Source organism: Balaenoptera borealis (assembly GCF_965194805.1).
Source record: "Balaenoptera borealis genome assembly, chromosome: 12".
Classification (NCBI taxonomy): Eukaryota; Metazoa; Chordata; class Mammalia; order Artiodactyla; family Balaenopteridae; genus Balaenoptera; species Balaenoptera borealis.
Window position 1 is genome coordinate 38,076,635 of NC_138869.1, and position 27,234 is coordinate 38,103,868.

The following is a 27,234-nucleotide window of genomic DNA, read 5'->3' on the forward strand; positions in this document are numbered from 1 at the left end:
AAGGAAACAGAAGCTTTAAATGACACAATAGACCAAATAGATATCCTATAAATTGATATTTATAGGACATTCCATCCCAAAACAGCAGATTACACTTTCTTCTCCAGTGCGCACGGAACATTCTCCAGGATAGATCACATCTTGGGTCACAAATCAAGACTCAGTAAATTTAAGAAAACTGAAATCATGTCAAGTATCTTTTCTGACCACAACCCTATGAGATTAGAAATGAATTACAGGGAAAAAAACATAAAAGACACAAACACATGGAGGCTAAACAATACATTACTAAATAACCAAGAGATCACTGAAGAAATCAAAGAGGAAATAAAAAAATACCTAGAGACAAATGACAATGAAAACACGATGATCCAAAACCTATGGGATGCAGCAAAAGCAGTTCTAAGAGGAAAGTTTATAGCTATACAAGCCTACCTCAAGAAACAAGAAATATCTCAAATAAAAAATCTAACCTTACACCTAAAGGAACTAGAGAAAGAAGAACAAACGAAACCCAAAGTTAGCAGAAGGAAAGAAATCACAAAGATCAGAGCAGAAATAAATGAAATAGAAACAAAGAAAACAATAGCACAGATCAATAAAATTAAAAGCTGGTTCTTTGAGAAGATAAACAAAATTGATAAACCATTAGCCAGACTCATGAAGAAAAAGAGGGAGAGGACTCAAATCAATAAAATTAGAAATGAAAAAGGAGAAGTTACAACAGATACTGCAGAAATACAAAGCATCCTAAGAGACTACTACAAGCAACTCTATGCCAATAAAATGGACAACCTGGAAGAAATGGACAAATTCTTAGAAAGGTATAACCTTACAAGACTGAACCAGGAAGAAATAGAAAATATGAACAGACAAATCACAAGTAATGAAACTGAAACTGTGATTAAAAATCTTCCAACAAACAGAAGTCCAGGACAAGATGGCTTCACAGGGGAATTCTATCAAACATTCAGAGAAGAGCTAACACCTGTCCTTCTCAAACTCTTCCAAAAAATTGCAGAGGAAGGAACACTCCCAAACTCATTCTACGAGGCCACCATCACCCTGAGACCAAAACCAGACAAAGATACTACAAAAAAAGAAAATTACAGACCAATATCACTGATGAATACAGATGCAAAAATCCTCAACAAAATACTAGCAAACAGAATCCAACAGCACATTAAAAGGATCATACACCATGATCAAGTGGGATTTATCCCAGGGATGCAAGGATTCTTCAATGTATGCAAATCAATCAATGTGATTATTAACAAACTGAAGAAGAAAAACCATATGATCATCTCAATAGATGCAGAAAAAGCTTTTGACAAAATTCAACACCCATTTATGATAAAAGCTCTCCAGAAACTGGGCATAGAGGGAACCTACCTAAACATAATAAAGGCCATATACGACAAACTCACAGCAAACATCATTCTCAGTGGTGGAAAACTGAAAGCATTTCCTCTAAGATCAGGAAGAAGACAAGGATGTCCACTCTCACCACTATTATTCAACACAGTCTTGGAAGTCCTAGCCATGGCAATCAGAGAAGAAAAAGAAATAAAAGGAATAAAAATTGGAAAAGAAGAACTAAAACTGTCACTGTTTGCAGATGACATGATACTATACATAGAGAATCCTAAAAATGTCACCAGAAAACTGCTAGAGCTAATCAATGAATTTGGGAAAGTTGCAGGATACAAAATTAATGCACAGAAATCTCTTGCATTCCTATACACTAATGATGAAAAACCTGAAAGAGAAGTTAAGGAAACACTCCCATTTACCATTGCAACAAAAAGAATAAAATACCTAGGAATAAACCTACCTAGGGAGACAAAAGACCTGTATGCAGAAAACTGTAAGACACTGATGAAAGAAATTAAAGATACCAACAGATGGAGAGATATACCATGTTCTCGGATTGGAAGAATCAACATTGTGAAAATGACTCTACTACCCAAAGCAATCTACAGATTCAATGCAATTCCTATCAAATTAACAATGGCATTTTTTACAGAACTAGAACAAATAATCTTAAAATTTGTATGGAGACACAAAAGACCCCGAATAGCCAAAGCAGTCTTGAGGGAAAAAAATGGAGCTGGAGGAATCAGACTACCTGACTTCAGACTATACTACAAAGCTACAGTAATCAAGACAATATGGTACTGGCACAAAAACAGAAACATAGATCAATGGAACAAGATAGAAAGCCCAGAGATAAACCCACGCACCTATGGTCAACTAATTTATGACAAAGGAGGCAAAGATATACAATGGAGAAAAGACAGTCTCTTCAATAAGTGGTGCTGGGAAAACTGGACAGCTACATGTAAAAGAATGAAATTACAACACTCCCTAACACCATACACAAAAATAAACTCAAAATGGATTCGAGACCTAAATGTAAGACTGGACACTATAAAACTCTTAGAGGAAAACATAGGAAGAACACTCTTTGACATAAATCACAGAAAGATCTTTTTTGATCCACCTCTTAGAGTAATGGAAATAAAAAGAAAAATAAACAAATGGGACCTAATGAAACTTAAAAGCTTTTGCACAGCCTGAAACCATAAACAAGACGAAAAGACAACCCTCAGAATGGGAGAAAATATTTGCAAACAAATCAACGGACAAAGGATTAATCTCCAAAATATATAAACAGCTCATGCAGCTCAATATTAAAGAAACAAACAACCCAATCAAAAAATGGGCAGAAGACCTAAATAGACATTTCTCCAAAGAAGACATACAGATGGCCAAGAAGCACATGAAAAGCTGCTCAACATCACTAATAATTAGAGAAATGCAAATCAAAACTACAATGAGGTATCACCTTACACCAGTTAGAATGGGCATCATCAGATAATCTACAAACAACAAATGCTGGAGAGGGTGTGGAGAAAAGGGAACCCTCTTGCACTGTTGGTGGGAATGTAAATTGATACAGCCACTATGGAGAACAGTATGGAGGTTCTTTAAAAAACTAAAAATAGAATTACCATATGATCCAGCAATCCCACTACTGGGCATATACCCAGAGAAAACCATAACTGAAAAAGACACATGCACCCCAATGTTCATTGCAGCACTATTTACAATAGCCAGGTCATGGAAGCAACCTAAATGCCCATCGGCAGACAAATGGATAAAGAAGATGTGGTACATATATACAATGGAATATTACTCAGCCATAAAAAGGAACAAAACTGAGTCATTTGTTGAGAAGTGGATGGATCTAGAGACTGTCATACAGAGTGAAGTAAGTCAGAAAGAGAAAAACAAATATCGTATATTAACGCATGTATTTGGAACCTAGAAAAATGGTACAGATGAACCGGTTTGCAGGGCAGAAGTTGAGACACAGATGTAGAGAACAAACGTATGGACACCAAGGGGGGAAAACTGCAGGGGGTTGGGGATGGTGGTGTGCTGAATTGGGTGATTGGGATTGACATGTATACACTGATGTGTATAAAATTGATGACTAATAAGAACCTGCTGTATAAAAAAATAATAATTATAATTAAAAAAAGAAAGACAAAGTAAAAAAACCCCCACTATTTAGAATTGAAGAAAATTCTGGGGTGTATCAACAGACAGCTACAATCAAAACTGGGGAAATACTCCATGGCTCTTTAATTCAACAAATATTTATCAAGCATATACCATGTGACAATCTTTATGCGGGGGCTGGTGGTACAGAGACTTAGAAGTCACTTCAGTAAACATCTAGGGTGGGCTAATTTGGAGCTTTATTCATATGCAGACAGAAAGAATGGTTTTGTTGTATGGTGTTGCTATGTTGTATGTTGTTATGTTATGCTGTATGGTCTGTATCTGTTTCTGTCCCATGGAGTTAGCAATTGCCCATTCCCAGAAAGACATCACTCAAAAGTTCAAGGTGTATGTTTTGATTTATACCTGGGACATGGCAATGGTTTCTTCAAACAGAATGGTGGTATCATCTTGTTGGTGGGATAAAGAACCATCCCATGTTGAACCAAAGTCACGATTATGGAGGCAGAAAACTCTGTACCTTCCGAACCGGTATGATCTCTCATACCTATCTGCACTGAAGCGTTTGAACATATGTTCATTCAGGCTTATGAAAGAAAATGGAGGCAAAGATATCTGAAAATAATCCAAGTGTCTAAACCACTAAGATGGATAAATAGATGGTGGTATATTTATAAAAGAGAATACTTGGCTTAGAACACTGGCAATGAATTTTGATCGGGGCTGCACTGACTATATAGATCATTAATATTAACCTCTGTAAATATTGAGCCTTCTGATCTATAAAACATGTATCCCTCAAGTTATTTAGATCTCCTTTAACTTCCATAATATTTTACGATTTTCCATGTGGATGTCTTGCCCATTGTTTATTTCCCCTGGCTATCGGACGTTACTTAAAGCCACTACAAATATAAAGCGTTAAAATTTTTTCTAAAGTTTTAAATTCTTTTTTGTAATTTTTAAAATTACTTTTTAAAAGTTTTAAATTATTATTTCAATAATTTTAGATAGAAAAACAATGTTTCTCTTTCATGTTATCCTTGTATCTAGTAATCTTGATAAATTCATTCTAATGGTTTGTAGGTTCTATTGGATTCTATACATGTATACATATTTTATCTGGAAATAATAGCTTTTTTTTTTCATTCATTACATATTTTAGTTATTTATCTTGCCCCTTTGCACTGACCAGGACACTGCAAAGGACAAGGACACAGGAAAGGTACAATCCATTTACATTTTGACAGATTAATTCCCAGTTCCTAAAATGAGTGAGAATTAATCTTGTCTGGCTACTTCCCACTCATATCAGGACTGGGTCACATTTCTCTATTGTCCACTCTCATATCACCACTTATCCATCCTTTGTAGCACTTAATCACTATTATAAATTTTAGACTTATATGGAGGTTTTATTGATTAATATACATTTTCGGCACCACCTTTACGCATCAATAGCATTTTTAATAAGCCACAAGGATTAAGAAGGCAGCAGCTGGACTGTGTAGCCCACACTGTATCCCCTTCTAAATCAGCACATGACATGCTAAATGTATAATAAATATCAATGGAGTGAAAAATAAAAATGGATGTACGGCCAACCATGGGAGGAAGGTACCATTATGTATTCCCATTTTTCAGAGGACAAAACTGAGGCCCAGGGAGATTACAGAGCTGGTCAGTCATAGCTCTGCAATCTGCTGGATTGTAAAATCGGTGCTCTTGGCCACTGCCCCCTGCTGCCATGACAGCACTTCAAAGGTTATGTATTTGGTAAGAAGGCCCGCTGTTCAGGGCGGGCATTTTCATATTAGGCTCATTTGTGAGTTGGAATTGGATCTTTATGAGAGATAAGACATTTGAACCGCTGCTGGCCTAACAACCATTACACAAGCCCTTTAAACGCTTCATTTTGTTTTTAGTAGGCAATACCAGCTAGGAGATAAACCAGATTTATTACCTTTGTGTCACAGGGGGCAGAAAATGGCCAATTTGTCATCTCTTTCTTCTTTTTGACTCACGAATGATTGCATGTGGCAGGGGCAGTTTACATTCAGAAATTTCCCTTTCACACCTGTCAGGTCAGTTTCTCAGGGTCATTAATCCCTACCAACCCATGGCAGGCACAGAGCTGACTGCTCACTCAGCCTGTTCACAGGATAAAGTCAGTGGGGGACAAGGCGAGGATGGCCACAGTGTGGCCCGGTTGGCCAGTCAGAAGTTGACAGAGCAGCTGCCTGGCCAGGCTTGATCGTAAAGCTGCCTTGACTGAAACATTCTTTCACTGAGGTTTGGCTTTGGAGTCAAAAGACCAAGTGTGAGTTGTGGCCATACCTTTTACCAGCTGGGAGACCTTGGGGAAAGTTACTTAATCTGAGCCTCCATGTTGTCAACTGTAACATGGGGATGGTTGATGCCTAATCCATCAACTTCCGAGGGTTAATTTACAGAATCATAAAACATTAAAGTTCTCAGTCTAAAGGATTGTTGTTTTAGCCTGACCAGCATCAATTCCCTCTTCTCCAGGGAACAGTGCCCCATGTTTCCTTGGGAGAAACACTATTCCCTGACACTCAGGCTATGGGTTTCAGGTTGGCCTCCATCCATGGCTCCAGGAATAGAACATATGGTTCAGGCCTGGCCAATCAGAAAATCCCATCAGCCTGACCACACTCTAAAGTGATTTCTTCATAGACAGGCTTGTGACCAAGTATAATCAAAGTGAATCCTGGACTTGGACTCAGACGGATGTAGGTGGGGAGCTGCTGTCTGCCATCTTGTGATCATATGGACCCTGTCATGGTGGAGATGACAGAGAACTTGAAAATGGATGGCACCAGGTCCCACTGACATTATTTAAATTCCTGTATTAAGCAACACCTGAAGGCTGTATGTGGACTTTTCCATTATTTAAGCCAGTAAATGCACTTTTTCAACTAAGTAGTGCTAGTTGAAAATTTTAAAGGAAATGTTGTATTGTTTGGATGGATGTAAAACATCCATTTTAGAGATGATGAAATGAGGTTAAGAGGCGAGAAGCAGTGACATGTATCTAAGCACGTGGTGAAATGTAAAGTGTCTGCATAATAACAGACTATATAATAAAAACTGCCTGTATGGCCAGGCCCCCTTTTCCTCCCTGCACCTCTGCTCACTCTGGCCCCCCCCCATCTTGCTTTCCTTCTCCCTTTGTTCCACCTAATTAAATCCACCCAATTGTCTAAGTTCAGCTCAAGTCCCATTCTCTCAGGATGTCCTCACTGACTTTGCCTCACGATGTGTCTCACGTAGATCTGCCTTTCCCACAAATGCACAGCTTTCTCCTTGACCTGTTTTGAACTCTTGGTGTCTCAAGGAGATGGCCTGAGTTGCTCAGACGTATAAAGGAAATTTGAGCACTGTAATTCTTGCTCCTCATGTTCACACTGGGCACCATTTCTTGCTGATGGATCTAAATGAGTCAGTCACCAATGTTAAAGTGATTCTTAGCATGAAGAGTTGATTAAAATTTAATTCATGAAGAGCACAAAACCTTAGTACAGTAGGAGAGGCATAGTCAGCCTGACCTCTTTCCCACTGTGGGTCATGCTATGTTCCCTTTCTGCTGCCAGAGAAAGAAACGACTGGACTCTGTCTTGCCTTTTGGACCTTGAATTTCTACGGAAATTCAAAGTATCTTGCCATACTTGCACTTTAAAAAATATTAATGGCAAAAAAAGACCCAAGTGAATTGAAGTATAAAAATAAACTATTTTCAAAGATGGAAGAGATAATGATGACCCTCTAACCTCAGAACTAAGCAGGCTTTCCTCAGCACAGAGACAAATATAGAAACCACAGAGAAATGTTGAGTTATAAAAAGATATGTATATGAACTCAGTAAAAACAAAATAGAACAAAACAGAAAAAAAAACACAACACTATAAGCAGAAGTAAATGACAATGACAAACATATGTGAAAGGTGAAGATTATAACTTTCCAAGCAGTAAGTTCTTTAACCAATAAGAAGTGAAGAAAAAACTTGAAAATAAAATTTACAATAAAGGGGGTCTATTGATGGCCAGCACATGTAGTCAAAACACGTTCATCTCCACATGGACGCCAGTGAGCCAATCAGAAAGACAATGTGTAGTCATTTTTTTTTGCCTCTGAAATTGAGAAAAATATACTAAAATAATATCTTGTATGAATACTAAGGAATGAACCCACAAATATGTTCCTGGTACAAACTGTGAAGGGTGATTTAACAGTAAATGTCAAGATAAAAAATGTGCATTCCCTTTGAGCCTATAATCCTGCAGGAATTTATCCTGAGAAAATAATCAGAAAAGATTCCCGCAGGGGAACTTTACTTTCCTTATCTCAGCCCTTCATAATACCGAAAAATGGAAAATAACTTAAAAGTCTACCAATTGCACATTGGTTAATTAAGTCATGATAAATGGTACATCCACATGATAGATACAATTATCGAAGGTGATGAAAGAGATCTATATTCATTGATTTAGAAAAATGTTCACAATATATTGATGAGTGAAAAAAAGAAATCCCCCAAATCTGCAGGATCTCAAAGAAAAAAAGCTTTGTATTAAGTATTTGGAGAATAATGGCAACATAGGTAACAAGATGATAATAGTGTTGATCTCTGGATTGCAAGATCATGGGGGTGATTTTTTTTTCTCTTCTATATTTTCCAAATTTCTGTAACAAATATGTCACTTTTAAAAATTAGAAATATTTTTTTATTTGTAAGCAGCATGCCTTTACACTTATCTTCACCAAGGCATCTGATGCCGGCATCTGACAGATAGCATCCCAAAAGGATCTACATGCCATTGGGTTTGCATCATGTGCCAGCACATGGACCACTTGGGCCTCTTCTTTTTTACCAGCACTGGTATTTTTCGGCACAAAGAGAGATTTGTTTACTACCTACTCCGTCCATTCACCAACTGGGCACAGGCACCATAAACACTGTCATTTCCCAAATGGAAGAAGGTATGGCTTTGAAGAGCGGAGCCTTTAATCAGACAAAACATCTCACTTTGCCCTAGTCATTAAACTGACTTCAGAGACAAAGGCCCAAGGCCTTCCATCTGTTTAGTTTGTATAAAGACAGTCAAGTGATGCTGAGCACTGGGGATACCGTGTGTTTATATTAGGAGTAACGAACTGAAAGCCGGGCATCTAATCCTTTCCCTAGCCAGGAGGTACTTCCAACATTTTAAAAGTCTTTTATAAAGAGTAATAGAACTTTATAAGCATATTGGTCCTTTCATCTCCCAGAAAGTATATGCAAGGCATAATTCAGACCTTTACATTAAATCATATTAAGCCTAATTTGGTTCTTCAGTTCAACAAAGAGCCTGGGGGTCTTTAGGAAGTTGTAAGAGTCATAGAAGTTAAAGAACCTGCCGGTTTAAACAAACATGCATCTTTCCCATATGATAATTAATGTGTTGAATGTACTGCCTGGGGGGTCCTGCCAACATACTGAAGGGTGGGTAGTTCCAGCAACAAAGGGGTGTAAGGGGAATAGCACACCTAGCTGATTGTCTCCCACTGGATTTCCATATTTCTAGAAGAGCTCATCTTCCTCCTTTTAAATTTCTAGGCAGTGGTCATGCTGAGGCTGCTTTTGGTGAGCCAAGGGTATAGGGCAACTGATGGCCCTCAAGTTGTCAACTGGCTTGCTCCAGGGAACTGACATTTGATTCTTAAACCAGGATGCTTGCTTTCATAATTTTCATATCTGGGATCTCAGATGATAGTCAGGATTCAATTCTTTAAAATAATTTCATGGGGCTTCCCTGGTGGCGCAGTGGTTGGGGGCCTGCCTGCCAGTGCAGGGGTCACGGGTTCGAGCTCTGGTCTGGGAGGATCCCACATGCCGCGGAGCGGCTGGGCCCGTGAGCCACAGCTGCTGGGCCTGCGCATCTGGAGCCTGTGCTCCGCAGCGGGAGAGGCCGCGGTGGTGGGAGGCCCGCGCACCGCGGTGGGGAGTGGCCCCCGCTTGCCGCAGCTAGAGAAAGCCCTCGCACAGAAACTAAGACCCAACACAGCAAAAATAAATAAATAAATAAATAAATAAATAAAAATAATAATAATTTCATGGCATAAACCTCGCCAACAGATATATCACATGTGGTTCAGTAGGCATGGGCTCTGGTCATAGCTCTGGCTGTAAATCCCAGCACTCCCATTACCTAGTCTGGGACAAGTAGCTTAGCCTCTCCAAGCCTCAATTTCCTAATCTCTGAGGGGAGGGAGATGGGACTACTCACCCAGCCTACGTCACAGAGTGGAGACAAATGAGATCATGAATGTGGAAATACTTTGTGAACTGTAAAAAGCTATGTATCATGACGATAGTGCCCAGTTCTGTTGTTTTGCCAGCTTCTTATGCAGTCAGGTAGCTTCAAGTCTCAGAGACTGGAGAGTAGCCATGAATGCATCACATGGATGCTCAGAGCTGAGGCTGGGAGCCCTCAAGAAATGTCTCTGAGTATACTGTAAACCTAAGTCCCACCCGTTGTTCGAAGTCATCATTCGCTTTCCAAAGCAGCAAACTCCTAGGACAATGTGCCTTGTTGGATGACCTAGCGTTTTGTTGCAGTAACTATTGGTCAGGTCCACAAAAGCCGGCTGCTCCTCTGGGACAGGGAAATCTTTACAGAGACATTTTGCTGGCTAATGGGATCTTCTGAAGGGGTCTTAGACAGCAGCCACCCTCCTCTGCCTCCCTTTCCCAGGCTGACTCTGCCTCTATCAGCATGAAGAGTGGAGAATTAATTGGGCTTATATCATCCACAAGTTAGCTTAGCTGTTGGAATCATCTCTCTAGTGCACATATTCCCGAACACAAGTGAGGGTTCCCATTTGCTTTTCCAGTGAGGTCACCTTCCCTGTCTACAGCTTCGATTTGTAGCTAACCAGGACTCTCACCACAGGCTGCATGGTAGCAGAGAAAATAGCCTTTCATCCAGGAGTGACAGGCCAATTTTAGGCCTTCCTTCCCCTTTCTCTGTTCTGTTCTCTTGGGCTATGATCTCTACTTGGGCTGGACCCTTAAGCCTCAAACGTAGGCACCTCTCGGCCCTGAAATGTTCTTCCCCATGCGGGCCAGGGAATGCATTTTCCTTTATCGCTCATTTTGAAGCTTTGTTTTGCATGTGGTGTGGCTCACAGAAAGCTTTTCTTTCATTGACATGGCTGCCTGTGACTCTCAAATAAAAACACAGGATTTGAACAAAAGGGATGGTCAGCCATGGAACCTCTGGTGGCACCATATTCAGAAACCCAAGTATGCCGGAACAAGGACCATACAGCTCATGACATCAGGAACCTGAAAAGCTCCATGCTGACCTTGCAATTCCAGGTCCCATGTAGGAGGGGAGATTTATTATCTTCCTACTAGGTGCCAAGTTATGCTAATTCATGCTTATCATCTTCACAATTACCCTACCCAGTGGGCACTCTCCATCCCACTTTTAAGGTGGGGAGGTTAAAGCCCAGAGAAGTGAAGCAATTCACCTAAGAACACACAGCCAAGAAATCAAAAACAGATGGGCAGTGCCTCACAACCTCTACCCTGTACAGCTCACAGATATTGCTGGGCTGTTCATTTATTCAGTTAGTTCACAGCCACTGAGCACTCTATGCTGGCGCACTTCCACCTCCTGGGGTATGTACAGTGCTGAACAAAAGAGACCAGGTTCCTGCAGAAATGAACAAGCGACGACACATGCAGACAATTCCAGGTGCTGGCTGGGACTTCAAGGCCTCTACAGTGAGGCGATCTGATAGGAAAGAATGGCAGTGTGGAGCAACCCCTTCAGCCAAGGTGGTCAAAGGTGCCCCTGAGAGGGAACAGAGATCCGAGCACAAGGGTGAGATGTCAGCCATGCCATCGTCTGCAGAAAAAGCCCAGCAAGCGCCGAGGCTCTGAGGATGGACAGGAGCAGAAAGAAGGTATGTGGGACAGCCATGGTAAGCAGGGCCCCAGTGGGAAGCTATATTTGGAAAGGTGAGCAGGGGCCCCACCATGCTCTTGCCATCTACAATAAGGTGCTTGCATCCTCTTCTGAGTGGGATAGGACACCATCTCAGGGTTTGGGGTGGAAGATTTATCTCTTGTTCTAAAGAGATCATGCTAATCTCAGTAGGTATTATGGCTCTAGGCAGGCAAGAGGGGAATAGGAAGACCAGTAAGAGATTTGGCAAACACCATGACCAAAGATTTTATACCTTATTTATATCTAATTTAATTAATTTCATATTGTGAAATGCTTTTCCTTTTTCCATGGCTATGTGAGTAGGAGAGATTGATAGTTTAAACCAATCATGGCTTGCTCCTGGAGTTTAGAGTTGCGTCAATTCCCTATGAGTTACTTGGCTGACAATGGGAAAGAAGTGGTTTCCCAAGGAGAAATTAGGATATTGTTTTAATAGAAAAAGGTGAATGAATATTGAACAAAAAGATAAACTAGGGGTATGTTACATTAGGATAGATAGAGATACTACTCTCAAGGAGCTTATGGTGTTAAAAAAAAGCTTTAATGACAAAGAGCATGGACTGTGTCTAGCTTGTTAATGGCTGTAGCTCCAGCACCTAGAAGGTCTTCAATAAAAATGATGGAAGAATTAGAAGACTAGGAAATTACAAAAAAAATACATATATATCAAAAAAGTGTTCATAATTCCATAGTCCAAAGATAATCTTACTCTTAAAATGTTGGGATCATACCTTCTTTTTTTTTCTTCCTATGTAAAGGTGCTTATAGTTATTTATACTTGGCAATATAATGTTTACTCATACTTTTTACCTTGCTTTTATTTTTCCACTTAATATTATACCATATACATATCTCAAGTGATGAAAATCACTTGAAAACACAATATTTAACAACCGTGTAACATTCAATCGTAAGGATTTTGTGTAATTTATTTAAACAATATTTGACTAAGAGGTATTTAGTTTGTTTCTAAAGTTTCGCTATGATAAATAATGCTGCAAAGAACACATACCTACTAAATCTGTGTGTGTGTGTGTTTAAGAAATGATGAGTAATAGGTATACTTTTTTGTGAGCACTCACAGTCTTGCCTTCACCGTGAATTCTAAGGTTTTCGCTGTTTGATTTACTTTGCTTGTGAGGATAATGGATAGAGAAAAGAATTGGAAGAAGAGAAAAGAGCTAAATTAATTTTTTAAAAATTTAACTTCTGTAAAAATTAACCTAAAAAAAAGACAAGTGGCTACTCAAGAGGGAAAGTTGGGAAGAGCTGGCTGAAGAATGGAGACATTGGTTTTTAGAGAAGATTTGGGTGTGAGCAGCTAAGGTGATGCATAAGACTTTAGAAGATGGATGCCCAAAGAGGATTCATAGTTTTGTCGCGTATTGCATAGTACAATTTCCCCTTTGCCATCTCTCCAAAAGGCTTCAAAAAAGCAACACACGACAACTCAGTGTTTCTGGAGTTGAGCTTATTTTTCTTTTGGAAGCCTGAATTTGACTGGGGATGAGTAAAAGATGAGAAATCACCCTCTCTGGACCCACCATTTTTAGTCTGATTTCAGTTTGGTATTGCAGGAAGGGTGAAGAAGGGTCTCCCGCTGGCAGAAAATAAAAGTGTGTTGTGTGCTCTTTTGATAAAAACTCTTAACATTTTGGGAAAGCAAACGTCCATGTGAATTTCTTTCCAGGCATTCTGGTGTGGAGGATGGATTTTATTGACGGGTGGCAAACTCTAAACTAGGGCATCGTTTGTTTCTTGTAGGTCTCGCTCATCCTGGTTTGGGCCAAGATCAAGAAGGAATGTCGAGAACATATTATGGCTTCCATAGTTGATCTGAACCTGGACTGCACTGCCTTACATACTTGGGTTCAACTATTTTTACATCCTGGGGACAGTCTGGATGGTTTTGGTAAGAAGAACCACATCAAGGCAGCTTTGCAGAGACTTCTCCAAGAATACAATACAGATATATTCTACCTACTGTTCCCACAGTAAGGATGGAGGAGGAGGGCTATGGGGAAAGTCTCTACCTGCTCTTCCAAGAGCTCAGGAACATCTTACCCCGAGCGTGCTCGTGATGAGGAATACAGCACATGCTCTGAAACAAAGGGAGCCACAGAGGTATCTTGAAAGAGTTTGCCTTGACTTGTTTTTCTATCATTTCCATCACCTGCTCTCTGGGAAACCCCAACACACCCCAAAAGCCCAATGACACCCACATATCCTCCTGTTTCGGGAAAAGGCCAAGCAAGACAATATGCTCCATTTTGCTGCCTAGGACGTCTGAGTCATTAGACCTTTTTCTAAAGTAAAACCCAACTAGCAATGTATGCCCCCTTCTAATCTGAAACAGCTTCATCTCAAGGCTTCCACTTGAGACAAAATGCTTTGGTGCTCCTGGAGCTCTTAGCCAGGACTGTTCTTCCTGAGACTGCTTCTGAGCCTTGCTTGCCACTAAGTGCTTCTTGTAAAATATGGTAAATGTAGGGCCTCAGAAATGCTTTCCTTGGGGGAGGGAAGAAAAAAGTGTTGTGCAAGATAGACAGCTGAGCACACATAATGATTGCCATATGTCAAAGGATTTCAAGCCTTTAAAATGGACTTGGGCAGTACTTTGCTAAGTGTTCCCATAAAACAATGGCTTTTATAGGTTTCTGAGGTCTTAGCAATGGAAAACGGATTCCTGATCTTTCTGTATCTTGTTTAGTTTTACCATTCCTTTGTTTCAAGGACTTGGGGACTATCTCCCTTTGGCACCAAGCAGAATCTGATCTGGATCATCCAGTAATGGTCCGTGAGTTACAAGGAAGCATTTTTCTCATGATATTCCCAATTTTAGTTAGCCTTTAAAATGTAGAGAAAATTGCTGTTTTATGTAAACCTTAGAGCCCTGGGAGAAAGACTGATGAAAATTCATGAGCAAATGAACCGTTTATCTGGCTTCCCATGTCTCTTTTCTCCTTCAGTGGGAAAATGAAGTGATTAATTTGACAATAAGGCAAAAATCCTTAGGTAGGGGGAATGTACATAAATTAATAACTTCCTTTGTATCTAATTCTTAATCCTGGAAAATTCCTCATGAAGGCTTCCCCACAATCTAAAATGTCTCAGTTGGCTTCTGTATCTTAGAAAGAAGCAAAAGTTCCTTCAGTGGCCCCAAGGAAGAGGTTTAAGTTCTTCAGATGGGGGAAACTGGGCACACGGAGTGCCTCCAAGCTCTCTCCGTATACCTCTTTGCACATTGTAAAGTGCTGCTTTCCACCTAACAAAGACTAAGACAGTTTTTGTGTGTGTAAAGGAGAATCGACAAAGTCCTTGTTCTCCTGAAACTTATGTCCTGGACTCAGAGACAGAAATCAGAAAGTAGACAAGTCAGATCTCTATCTCCTTTGTTAAGTGCTATTAAGGAGATAAACAGAAGGTTGTGTAAAAGGGTGATTAAAGGGTGAAGTGGAGTGGTCAGTGGAGGTCCCTTCCAGAAGCCATACTGAACTGACACCTGAAAAATGAGTTAGCCATGGGAGCAAACTCTAGATAATATTAAAGGATTCAAGGTACCTGAGCCCAGAATGGATCTTTGTGTCTGAGATTTGGAAAATCAGATGCCAATAATGGAAATTTGCATCATGAGAGGTGTCAAAATTATGAGTTTGCATAAGGAAGCAAAGGCATAGCACAAAAATACCATTTAAAATTGTCCCCTCTTATACAGCTCTCTCTGTTAAATATCAGCTCCTGTCCCAACCCAATGAGTCAACATCATTGTTGGTCTGTCTCATGTTGATTGTGTAATGTAAACACTGGACAACATAAAGCAAATACAAGGCAAATTGACTGCAAAATGAAATTTCAAACTTTGCAAAGGATGCAAAATTTCTTGAAGTCCTGGGAAGTTGAAGAATCAAGTTAGCTATACCCAAAGCCGTGGACCAAGGAGGATTGGGCAGAGTTAAACCAAAAGAGAAAATCAACCACATTGAGGATGTAATTGGAGCATTAAATGAGAATGATTTGAATATCAAACAGTAAGAGAAATCAGAAAATTTGTAAAACCCTTGAATAATTTTGAAAGGCAGAGATAGACACTTTATGACAGTGTTACACAAGTTCAAGAAAAGTTGAATTTTTCTATTATACAATTCCGTCAGAACAACTGAAAAAAAAAATACTCAATTCATATTATATATTTTCTAAGAGGGTGGAGTTTTAATCTTGCCCTCTATTTTGATCTACTTTGTTAAACATGAAATAAAATAAGCTTCTTTTCATGACTGCTATCTTTGTTTCAAAGCCTCAAGTAACTGTTTTTTTACAGTTTATTTTCCAAATTTAGTCCCCATTTTTGATGGATTTATGTTAAGTAGTATTTTTCCAGCACCAATTATCTTCAGATAATGAAGACCTCCTGTGCACACAGTTAGGAATGTGCTGTCTCTGCATATTAAGATGACAGCTCTGAGTCACTCACCAATGCCCGAGTACCTTGAGTTACTTCTTGAAGAAGGAGATGACTTTCCTAAATATTCATATTCTCCTCTGATCCTTCACCCTGTGTGAGGAGCTGTCTGGGAAAGGAAGAAAGCTGGGTCTAAGATCCACTGGCTTCAGCCAAGTGAGTTAATCCGCCATAGTCCAACCAGCAAAGGAAAGCACTTACCCCCAAGGGAGCGATATTTCTGCTTAGCAAGAGCTTTCAGAAACTACATTTAAAATGTCCTTGTCCTAGGAATTTTCAGATGTCTGCATAACATTGTAAAGACTTCTCAGATAGAATATATGCCCCATTCAGGAATGACAAGTATGATACAAGTACTTGAAATTCCTTCCCACACTGCCTTTGAGAATGTCTGTGGATACCTCTTCAGAACCTTCCACAGGCAGAGCCAAGAGCTTAGAACATGATGTCCAAGAGACTTGAGACCATATCCAGGTTTCTCTCCTTCCTACTTGTGTGATCTTGGACGAATAGACTCACCATCTCATTTATCTCAGCTAGGAAGCTGGGCATAGCAACACTAACCCCCTTATAAGGCAGACGTAAGAATTAAGGTGGACAGTGCATAGAGTGCTTAGAGTGCTTCTGCCTGGTCGGGGTAAGTTCACAATACATGTTCTCTAGTGGTAGTAAAGCAACAATACCTGGAAAGAAGTTACACCTGATAATTCTAAACTCAGTATCACATTTTGAAAAGTGAAGGTATAAAACCCCTGTAAGGATTTTGTGCTCACGGTAGCTCCTTCTCAGCTTATATTGCAGACCATGGAGCACGTTATGTACCAAAGCAATGCATTTCAACTTTATCCCATAGGTTAGAAAAGCCTTGGAAAAGTTTTCATTAATGGTAAAAAAAAAAAAAAAGGAACTAATTATAATAATAAGATTAGCTAACATTTACTGAATGCTTATTATATCCCAGCCACTGTTTATAGCATTTCACAGATAATAATTCATTTAATTCTCACACAACCCTATGAAGCAGGGACTATTATCATTCCCTATTTTACATATGAGAAACTGAGAAACAGAGGTTAAATGGAAGAGCCAGGATTTGAACTAAGAAAGTATGATTTCAGAGACAGTGATTGTAACCATTAGTATCCCATGGGAGTGTCATCATTGTTTTTGCATTTAGAAGGGCCAAATTGGAAGGCAAGGACATGGATTTGGCTACTGAAAGAGTCCAGAAGAGACATGATGAAAACATGATCCAGACTTTGGTAGTAGATGATCAGGATTTCAAACACCTGGCTGCAAGCAGAAATGAAACATTACTTGGTGCATGAGAGGACCTGAGGTGGGTGATAAGAAAGAAGATTTAAGAAGTTACTTTCTGTCTTGGTTGACCAGTTGGCTGAACAGAAAAGACTTACAAAGAAGTAGATCTGGGATAAGAGAAAAGAGGATACAAAGTTCAGTTATGGACAGCACACAAGAGGTCTGAAATTCTTGGAAACATCCACAGAGAAACGTGGAAGCATTTTGTAAGCCAGACAGATTCCAGAAATTTAAGAGAGGAAGCAACATAGTTTACCATTAAAAAAAAAATCAAGACAACCCAGAGATTGTGAGAAAATATTTGCAAATGATGTATCTGAGAAGGGATTTGTATCCAGCATATATAAAGTACTGCTACAATTCAACAACGAAAAGAAAAATAGTACAATTTAAAAAATGAGCAAAGGATCTGAATAGACATTTCTCCAAAGAAAATATACAAATGGCCAATAAACACATGAAAAGATGCTCAACATCATTAGCCATCAGGGAACTGCAAATCAAAGCCACCATGAGATACTATTTCACATCTACTAGAATGGCTACAATAATAATAAAAAAAGATAATAATAAGTATTGGCAAGGATATGGAGAAATTGGATTACTCATACAATGCTGGTGGGAATGCAAAATAGTGCAGCCACTTTGAAAAACAGTTTCCTCAAAACTGAGGGACTGTGGCAGTCCCTCAAAATGTTAAATGTGGTGTTACTATATGATCTAGCAATTCCACTCGTAAGTATCTACCCAAGGAAAATGAAAATATATGTCCACACAAAAACTATATACAAATGTCCATAGCAGCACTGTTCATAATAGCCAAAATGCAGAAAAGACCCAAATGTCCATGAACAGATGAATAAATAAATGTGGCCAAGTCACATTTGGAATATTATTCACCAATAAAAAGGAAAGAAGTACTGACACAGGCTATGACATTAATGAACCTCAGAAACTTTATGCTAAGTGAAAGAAGCCAGACACAAAAGATCACATATGATTCCATTTATATGAGATGATCAGAATAGACAAATCTATAGAGACAAAAAGTAGACTAGTGGGTGCCTAGGGATGGGGTCAGAAAGAGGAGAAAATGGAAGTGACTGCTAATGAATCTGGGATTTCCTTTGGGGTGATTTGATTGTAGTGATGATTGCACAACACTGTGAATATACAAAAAACTATTGAACTGTACACTTCAAATGGGTGAATTGTATAGTATGTGCATTATATTTCAATGAAGTTGTTTACAAAAATTAATTGGGTCCAACAATAGAACTAAATACAGCATCTACATCTCCAACTGAATTATGGTGTTTAGACTTAGAAGTTTAATTGACACATCAAGGGCAAATTTTATTTCATCTTTTTTTCCCCCTTTCTCTATTATCACCTACCACCAATGTTTCATTTTCAGCAATGGGTATGCTGAGTTCTACCCTAGAGTTTTTCCAAATAAATTCTTTAAAAGATTCATGAATGATACGTATGATTATAGAAAAAGCTCCAACTGTCGTAAGTTGCTGGCAACCAGAAAGCAAATAAGTCAAATTAATTTTAAACTGGCAACTTCAAATATTTACAAAGTCCGTCTAATTCCCATCGTGTCTGAAAGTGGTGTTCTGAAGGACTTACTGAATCATGATTGCATAATGGACCCAAGTGTTAGGTTACTGGTAACTGGAAAGGACTCAACTCGAATTAATTCTAAACCCATAATCTTATGAGTTTACAAACAAAGGTTGCACTTTAATTCTGGTGTGTTTAGACATTTTCTTCCAAAGGCCTTGTCCTTTCAAGAATAGCAGCACCTTTCACCTTCCCCACACCAGCTGATTTTCTATCATCAGATCTTAGAATAATTTCATTCTTTCTAAAACCAAAAGCAGTTCTAGTTCCAAACTGCAATTCATTAGGGGAGGGTCCATGGTGTTTGTCAGGCTTTGTGCCACTTGCTTTCACCCAAATGGGTTTCATATGCTTCCATGGGGCAATGGTCTGCATTCACTTAAGATGTCTACCACATGGTTGGGAATTTTTATTTGAGATTTGAAAAGGGAGCAATGAGAGGTTCAGACAAGGCCCTCTCAGCTTGTACTTGTGTCTGTGGGTAGCCTGGATGGGAAGCACAAGAGCTGGTTCTGGTTGTTAGTAAAATTCATTTTGATTGTATAAGATCTATACCATGACTCTGAATAACGAATGATATTAGTGTGTGCTTCCTGTGTGCCAGGAACCATCTTTACACTTGACCTACATGAAAACATTTACTCCCAATAATTATCTTGTAAGGAGGCCTTTTATTTCCCTGTTTACAGGTGAGAAGATTACATTTCAGACAGGTTAAGAAACTGACTCAAAGCTACCCAGTTTACTATCTTTCTATTCACCCATCAAGTCATCTTATATTTTTATGCACTTTGAAGTAAGTTGGTGATATCAGTGCGCCTCCAGTGAAAAAAATAAGCAAAGTGACACAACTTGACCTGTCTTCTCTGAGGAAAATGGATCCAGGGGTAGGAGGTGGGCAGTGAAGAGCAGCACAGAGACCTCTGAGTAGGCTACTTCATTTGTTCTATGAAGAGAGTCTCATGGCTTGTACTAAGGTTAGTGGTAAAGATAAAATATTGTTGAAAGGTTTTGAGTATGCTTTGAAGGTATAGTCAACAGGACTTCCTGGGGGATTGGAAGAGAGGAGTCAAAGGTGGTTCACAAGCATTTGGACTATGCCACTGGGCCATGGTGGTGGGGACAGTGAGGCTGTTTACCAAGATGAGAAAAGAGGGAGTAGCAGGACTTGAGGATAAAATACAGAGATCTATTTGGGGCATATCAAGGTTGAGATGCCTCTACTACATCCAAGTGGGATGTAAAATTAAAATAGAACAGTCTGTAGGTTAAGCTATACAAATACCATTTTTTGTCAAGTTTACAGCCAGTACAAAATGACTCAATCACAGAGAGCCTATCGTAAGTAGTAATGTCTGAGAACTACCAACATTAGAGGTAAGGTATAATTTAGGATAGAATGGTATAAAGTTGTGGACAAAACAAAAGAGTTAAAATTACCATTAATAGTATTAAAACAGAAGAAAGTAGCGGAGATCAATGCAGCATAGGATAAGATGGTAGCTTTGCTTTTAGAAAATTGGTTCAAATAGTTGATGGCATATTATATACTAATATTATTTCTAAGTAGCTTAGTAGTAGTATTATTACCAGAATGAGTATGCGGTATTAACATAATAGTAAAACTAATTAAAATAGTAGTAACTAATAATTATTGAAATCACCACATCTTGTGCAATTAGAAGCATTTCTCATTTAGATATGTCTCATTTAATCCTCAGGACAATACTGTGAGTTGGGTTCTGTGATTAGCTCCATCATATAGTTGAGAAACTTGAGACTTACAACTACCAGGTACTTAGAGCAAAATTACGTAAGGATTAAGCTGTGAAGCTGTGACTCAAACTTATGTTTGACTCTGTCTGACTTCAAAGATCGTGCCTTATGTAATAGTCATGTATTCCTCTCGGTAGCGTCAGAGTAGTATGTTAAATGCGACATACTGTAGTTACAGCAACACTAAAACTAAAAATAATACTAATGAAAGCTAAAATAATATATGATACTCATATAAAACTACAAATTACAAATATTAGGACTCTCATGATATGTGTGGTCTTTCAGAATTCTGTTTTATTACTGTGTTAAACCAAAATGCATTATGGTATATCAATTCTGTGAATACTTACTATTTAAGTGTCAGACCGGTTGTGTACTTCTGCTAAAATTATAGATACCACACACTAGTTATTGTAGTGGCAGAATTGCTTCCAAGTCGGAAGCCAGTGTGACATGGCTTAGCAATAATATCATAACAATGCTAAAATTACAGGACTATCATGTGGAGTAGTGCAGCAAAGGGATTACTTTCAATATCAGAGCTGGCATAGAACCCAAGTGATTCCTAAGTGTGTTGGGCAAATTGCAAGCTTTTAGTGATGTGAAATGAGGAAGTCACAGACCATAGTCCTGCCTTTGAGGAGCAGTGATGCTTCTTTAACTATTTCACTGAAAACTTGCAGTCGCAATGGTGGTTTTCTAGGCATAGGATATAGTACTGTATAGACCACTGGGCTCCCTATTAGCACTTTTGCTGTTTCGACTAAAACTGCAGGCTGCACTAGCACGGTAGCTGTATTGTTCTCATAACTAGAAGCAAGGTAGGACTACGAACAAGGGAGGGCAGCGTTATTGTTAGAAAAAGTACAATATGTAGAGTGTAATTGTGTTATTGCGACTGAAATGATAGTAGAGTGGTCTTTGGTGCACCATACTGTGGAATAATAATATTGCCAAATTTTCTGTTAAGACAGTACATGGGATAATACAGTAGCAATGCTGGTGCCAGCATGACTGACAGTGTAATTGACAAGTAACGTTGACAAGGTGGCAAAGTAAATAGGGCTTTGTCCATCACTGCCTGTGTGACTTGGTCAAGTCCTGTAATCTCTGAACCTCACACCTGTCGTCTCCAACATGCCCCTTCTCATGGCTTGTGTGCACTCTTACTGTGAGGATTATGTGACATAATTATTGTGAAGTGCTTTTCACAGTCAGCACTCAATAAATGCTCCCCTCTCTACCCCAAGTTTATTGCTATAGCTTGGAGAGTATGTGATAGCATAATGCAATAGCACATTCAAGGACAATATAGAGTTACTGATAAATATAAGAAGAGTATGACTGTAATTTAGGACTCTTCTTGATGCTACAGTTAGTAGTGCATATCATGTCGCTGTGACAATATCTTACTGAAAAGGTGCCACTCAAATATTTATCTCTAATCACTGGTTTACTGTTAGCCATTAAGAGCCAGGGTAATTACAATATGGTGTCATTTGGTATAGGATTTTGTGGTAGGATTTTTGTTAACAAGATTCTTGGTAGCCTAACATCATGGGATATAGCAGTATGACACACAATATTATAGTTTAGGGCCACACAGTACAGCATAGGCTGAGGGAAGTAACTGCTTTAAGACAGCCAATGCTGGCAGCAGCAATGTGATTTTATGTTTCACTTTATTACATTTAATTGTGGGGACAGAAATGATAATGTACTGTGCTGAACTACATTATGTCAGCCTACACCCTCACCTTACAATTCGAGTAGCAGTAATGCTAGCACTCTATAGTGAGCTATGCTCTTTATTTATGTTTGTAGTTACATGCATATAAAGGCATTAGATTATACTAGGGTACTTACAGTGTCTCAAACAGTACTAGTTTGTGTGATGTTAAAGTAAAAATTGTGTGGTCATATTTGTACTGTAGAAGCTCCCATACTGTTAGTGCTGACACAATTCTAGCATGCATGCCTGTAAGTTGCAAGGATATTCCTAATTTATCACGTAATGAGAGCCTTAAGAATTGTCACCCGCAATCTTCTAAATCAAGCGGTTGACCAACATGGCCCATGTGTCAAATCTGGCCCCCTGTCTACAGTTTTCAGGCTAAGAGTGGTGTTTACATTTTTAAATACCTGAATAAACCTCTAAATAATATTTTGCAACATGTGAAAATATATGAAATTCAAACTTCAGTGCACTTAAAGAAAGTTTTAATGGAACACAGGGGCTCTCGTGCTACGGTGGCAGAGTTCAATAGTTGCAACAGAGGCAGATGACACGGCCCACAATGTCTAAAATATTCACTCTGGCCCTTTATAGAAAAAGCTTGCTGACTCCTGGTTTAAACCATCCTGCATTTCCTATAATGTGCATATGAGTAGGAAGGACTGTATTTTGAATATACTACAGATATAGCCACAGTGTCATATTATTCTGCTGTTTCTAACCATATTTTACAAAAATATCACTATAATCTACTATTGTATATTGCCTTCAGTGTATCCAAATGCTGCTGAATTAGAGTATCCTAAACTAGAAAGTATTGCCATCCTGACTTCCTACCTATCCAAGGGGACCGGGGTCTGCTGCCATGTGGGACTATAGTACATTGTACTGATACATATGCATATGGTATATAGTATTGTAATGGTTAAGGAGGAAAGGTGTGGCATAAGGCCCTGCCTCTTACTGGCTCTAGCAATTTGGGTAACTTGCTTATTGAGCCTCAGTTTCCTCATCAGTGAAATGGGAATAGTAGCAGATGTAGGAAATGATGACAGAAAGTCCTCTGCATAGTAACTTGTAAATAGAAGGTTTTGATAAATGGTATCATGGGGGTGGTTTATTTATTCATTAAGCAAACACTTCCTGGGTGTCACTGAAGTTGAGGAGCAATTCTCAGCATCGGGAATCCAGAAGTGAACAAGACATTTGAGCTCCCTCCTGCAGGTGTGGGGAGGGGAGACTGAGAGTGAATGGGAAAATGCCAGCGTCCCATGAGTACCTTGCTCTGAAGCAAACAGCAGGCAGTGACCGAGGATTCCCAGGTGTTCAGTGGCAGACTGCTGAGGCCTGGAGGACAAGAAGGACCCCATCATCTGAGTATTTTAACATATGATATACCTGGATTGCTACTGAATTGAATCTGTACTTTAGTATCTTACACTATGTAAAGAATTCCTAGCATCGGTGGAGCAAGCGTGCACAATTTAGATGCCACGTGGGGATCCAGAAGGTCCGTGGCATCTATTTGTAAAGACAAAAGCTTATCGATTGTTAAAGGATTAGAGCAGGGTTTCTCAACTTTAGCTCTATTGAAATGCTTGGCTAAATAATTCTTTGTTGTGTGGTCTGTCCCGGGATTTGGAGGATGTTTAACAGCATCCCTGGCCTCTACCCACTAGATGCCAGTAGCACCTCCTCTTGTCTCAAATTGTGACAACCAAAAAATGTTTCCAGATAGTGCCAAATGTTCCCGAGTGGGCAAAGTTGCCCAGGATTTGTAATCACTGGATTCGGGGAAATGATGCCTGCAAAGTCCCCAGCAGGAATTACAGCTGCTACAAGCTGGGTATATAAGACAAAGTCACATGAGTAGAAATGCCCCCAACAGGCTCCCCAGCATATATGTGCCAATTAGAGGCATCTTCACAAAGCTCCCAAATTGCAGACACTGCAAATGGCCCTCAAGGGTCTGCTAAATTATAACGACCTCCAATATTGATAGTAATAAAACTGTGTTCTTCTGCCTATGATTTTAATATTTTACTAAACTATACAGTCTCTTATAACAAGAGAAGTATTATCCCCTGTAGTGCTGTACTGCTCATAATTTGAATAATAATGCTACATTTCCTTATTTTAAAACCACTTCAGACATTATATAGTAGTTTTTACCACTGCCATTACTATCTTATTTTAGTGTCCTATGTCGTCTTAATCCAATCAATGTATAGCATATGGAGTTGCCCTGTTGTTAATTTTAGGACAGATAAAGGTATCACACCTTTATTCTTGTCTATGCTGTGTTTTTTATTAATCTACCTTCAATAAATATTGCAATTGTTCTATATTTTTATGAATTTTCACATATATGAAAGCTTTCTACATTTTAGGAAGACTATTGCTAGATTGCTACACTATGATTAGCTCTAGATGCCTTCTGAATCTGTTACCAATTATATTAAATGTCAAAGCTTATAATTTTAATAACTAATTGTGCCATATAATGCTATGTTAAACTGTATCACTTTATCTTAATTATAAGCAGCAAACCAAACATTTTAATAAAATGTTGTGATAGGATACCTTTGGATAGGATTGGCATCAATCATTAATACTGCAAATAGAAGTCTTCAAAAATTAGCAATGGCAGGATAATAGAGAATATGGTATTACTCCTTGCTCTCTGCAGTAACGCGGATACTCCCACATGGCACTATACCACAGGGGTATGTATACACAGTCACCCCCTACGTTGGTAGCGCAGCTCTTACTACTACTATCTCTTGCTTACTTGCTTAAATGTTTATTGAGGGTCTGCTCTGAGCCGGACACTCTACTCTTCTCTCCTTGGAGATGAGAATATAGCAGTGAGAAAATAAAAAAACAGCAAACAAAATCCTTGCCTTCTTGGTGTTTATATTCACCTGGGGAGAGACAAACAATAAACAAATCCAATGGTGATAACTGCTATGGCAGAATACCAAGCAGGGAAGAGAGAAGGGTGGAGGGGTGTGGAAGTTACAACTGCAAACAAGGAGGTCAGGGTGGACTGCCAAAGAAGGAAGGACCTGAAGCAGGTAAGGGAGGAAGGCATGCAGATATCTGGGGGAAAAAGTATCTCACAAAGAAGGAACAGCAAGTGAAAAGGCCCTGAGGCAGGTGCCCACTTAGCATGCTTGAGGAGCAGGAAGACCTTGTGGGTTGGAGGAATAGTAATTTAAAGAAGAATAACAATGTAGTATTGTTATTCCTATAAATGCTGGAATCATTTTAGTATAAAGTAGTATCACATCAGTTTTTCTAAAATATCAACAGGATAATGTGGCCTTTTTTTAAAGAGTTTAAGTTGATTTCTCCACATGACTTTTAGATGTCTGTCCTCTAAAGAAAAGCATTCTCATTTCTACCTAGGCATAGAAATTATTCCACTTGGAATGGTTATTTGGTAGTCATGATCCAATGGAAGATGTTTTCTTTGGTTCAGAAATTTAGAAATGCTTACAGGTCTGGGTAGTTTCATATTCTGTTATGTATAAGACCGAATTTCATCTCTTGTTTATGGGGAGAGCCAGAAGCCATATTCTCAAGCAATAAGGTTGAGAGTCATTTGTAGTCATTGTTCTTTTCCTCCTTCAAGTCTTCTCAGAACGAATTCCTAGGATTTATGACTTTATTTCTATTCCCAAATAGTTCAACACTTTAATATTATGGAAGCTTGTGTTCTCATCCAAATTATGATTTCTATTGAAGTTCTGTTCAACAAAATTCAGAGCTCTGTGTAATAAATTCTTCTGATGTAGATGATATTTTGATTTACTTCTGTAAATATTTTTATAACTGAGAGTGGAGCATCTAAACAGTTGTTAAATACTTGTCTAGAATCTGCTTTAGAGTAAAGTCTCTGCCAACAACCATCCTTTCTTGCTGTCTGGAATGGGTGACATTTTCATGTAGTTTCCATTCTGTATTCTCAGCAGTAAAATGATAATAAAACCCAAACCAGGAGATTATGATTTTAATATACTTTATTTAAAAAGTACACAGTTTTAAATTGGTTTCAATGGGTTTCAAGCAGAAGGGACACTGCCCACTTGCAGTCCCGTTTCTGATGAAGGATGATAATAACGTAGCAAACTCACATTTGCATAACTGGCAAAGTAAAAAGATAACTTTTTTGTCAACATATCTCTAAGAGTTTATATCACGCACAGTTTAATATCATGAGATGCTGATGGTTGGACTACATTTCATGTCTCCTATGTCGCACCATATTTTGGCTCACAGTTTTTCCATACTTTAGCATGCCAAGAGAACATCTCCATCAGTGTCACCTTGAGAAGAGCATCAAAAGCAGAGGGAGCAGGATAAGGACCATCTTGGCCTGGAGATTCAGCGCACCCCCACACTCCCTCGCATTCTCCTACAGGGAAAGGCAGGGTTGGTTAGAGCCGAGGTGGATCCCAAGATGCCTTAAACTTCCCAAGGTATGTGGAGTCCCCAGATCCCTCCCTGCTCTCCAGGGTATGAACAAAATAATTTGGAACCTAGAGAATGCCAGGAAATGGACTTGTCTACATTTCATCACGTTAGTAATGAGAATCTCTGATTTCACTTGTCAATGCATAAAGTATTCAAAATGACTCTTTGTATACTATTATGAAGAACATTCAAGAGGCAAAGGGCTGTTGGTAGAGAAGTCTCTTGTGATTATTTTATAAAAGCAAAATACTGACCTTCTTAGTAAAAGATCACATCTCAGGGG

General features: G+C 39.0%; 1 protein-coding gene across 1 annotated transcript in view; it reads right to left on the reverse strand.

Moving 5' to 3' along the window:
* CACNA2D3 (calcium voltage-gated channel auxiliary subunit alpha2delta 3) overlaps positions 1-27,234 on the reverse strand; it is an 832,322-nt gene that overhangs the window by 50,085 nt on the left and 755,003 nt on the right. The window contains exons 38-39 of the mRNA XM_082346809.1: positions 23,752-26,892; positions 16,022-16,118 (exon numbers count right to left, since the gene is read on the reverse strand). Coding sequence (XP_082202935.1) covers positions 26,800-26,892 — 93 coding nt within the window. The 3' untranslated portion in view covers positions 16,022-16,118; positions 23,752-26,799. The remainder of the gene's footprint in view (positions 1-16,021; positions 16,119-23,751; positions 26,893-27,234) is intronic.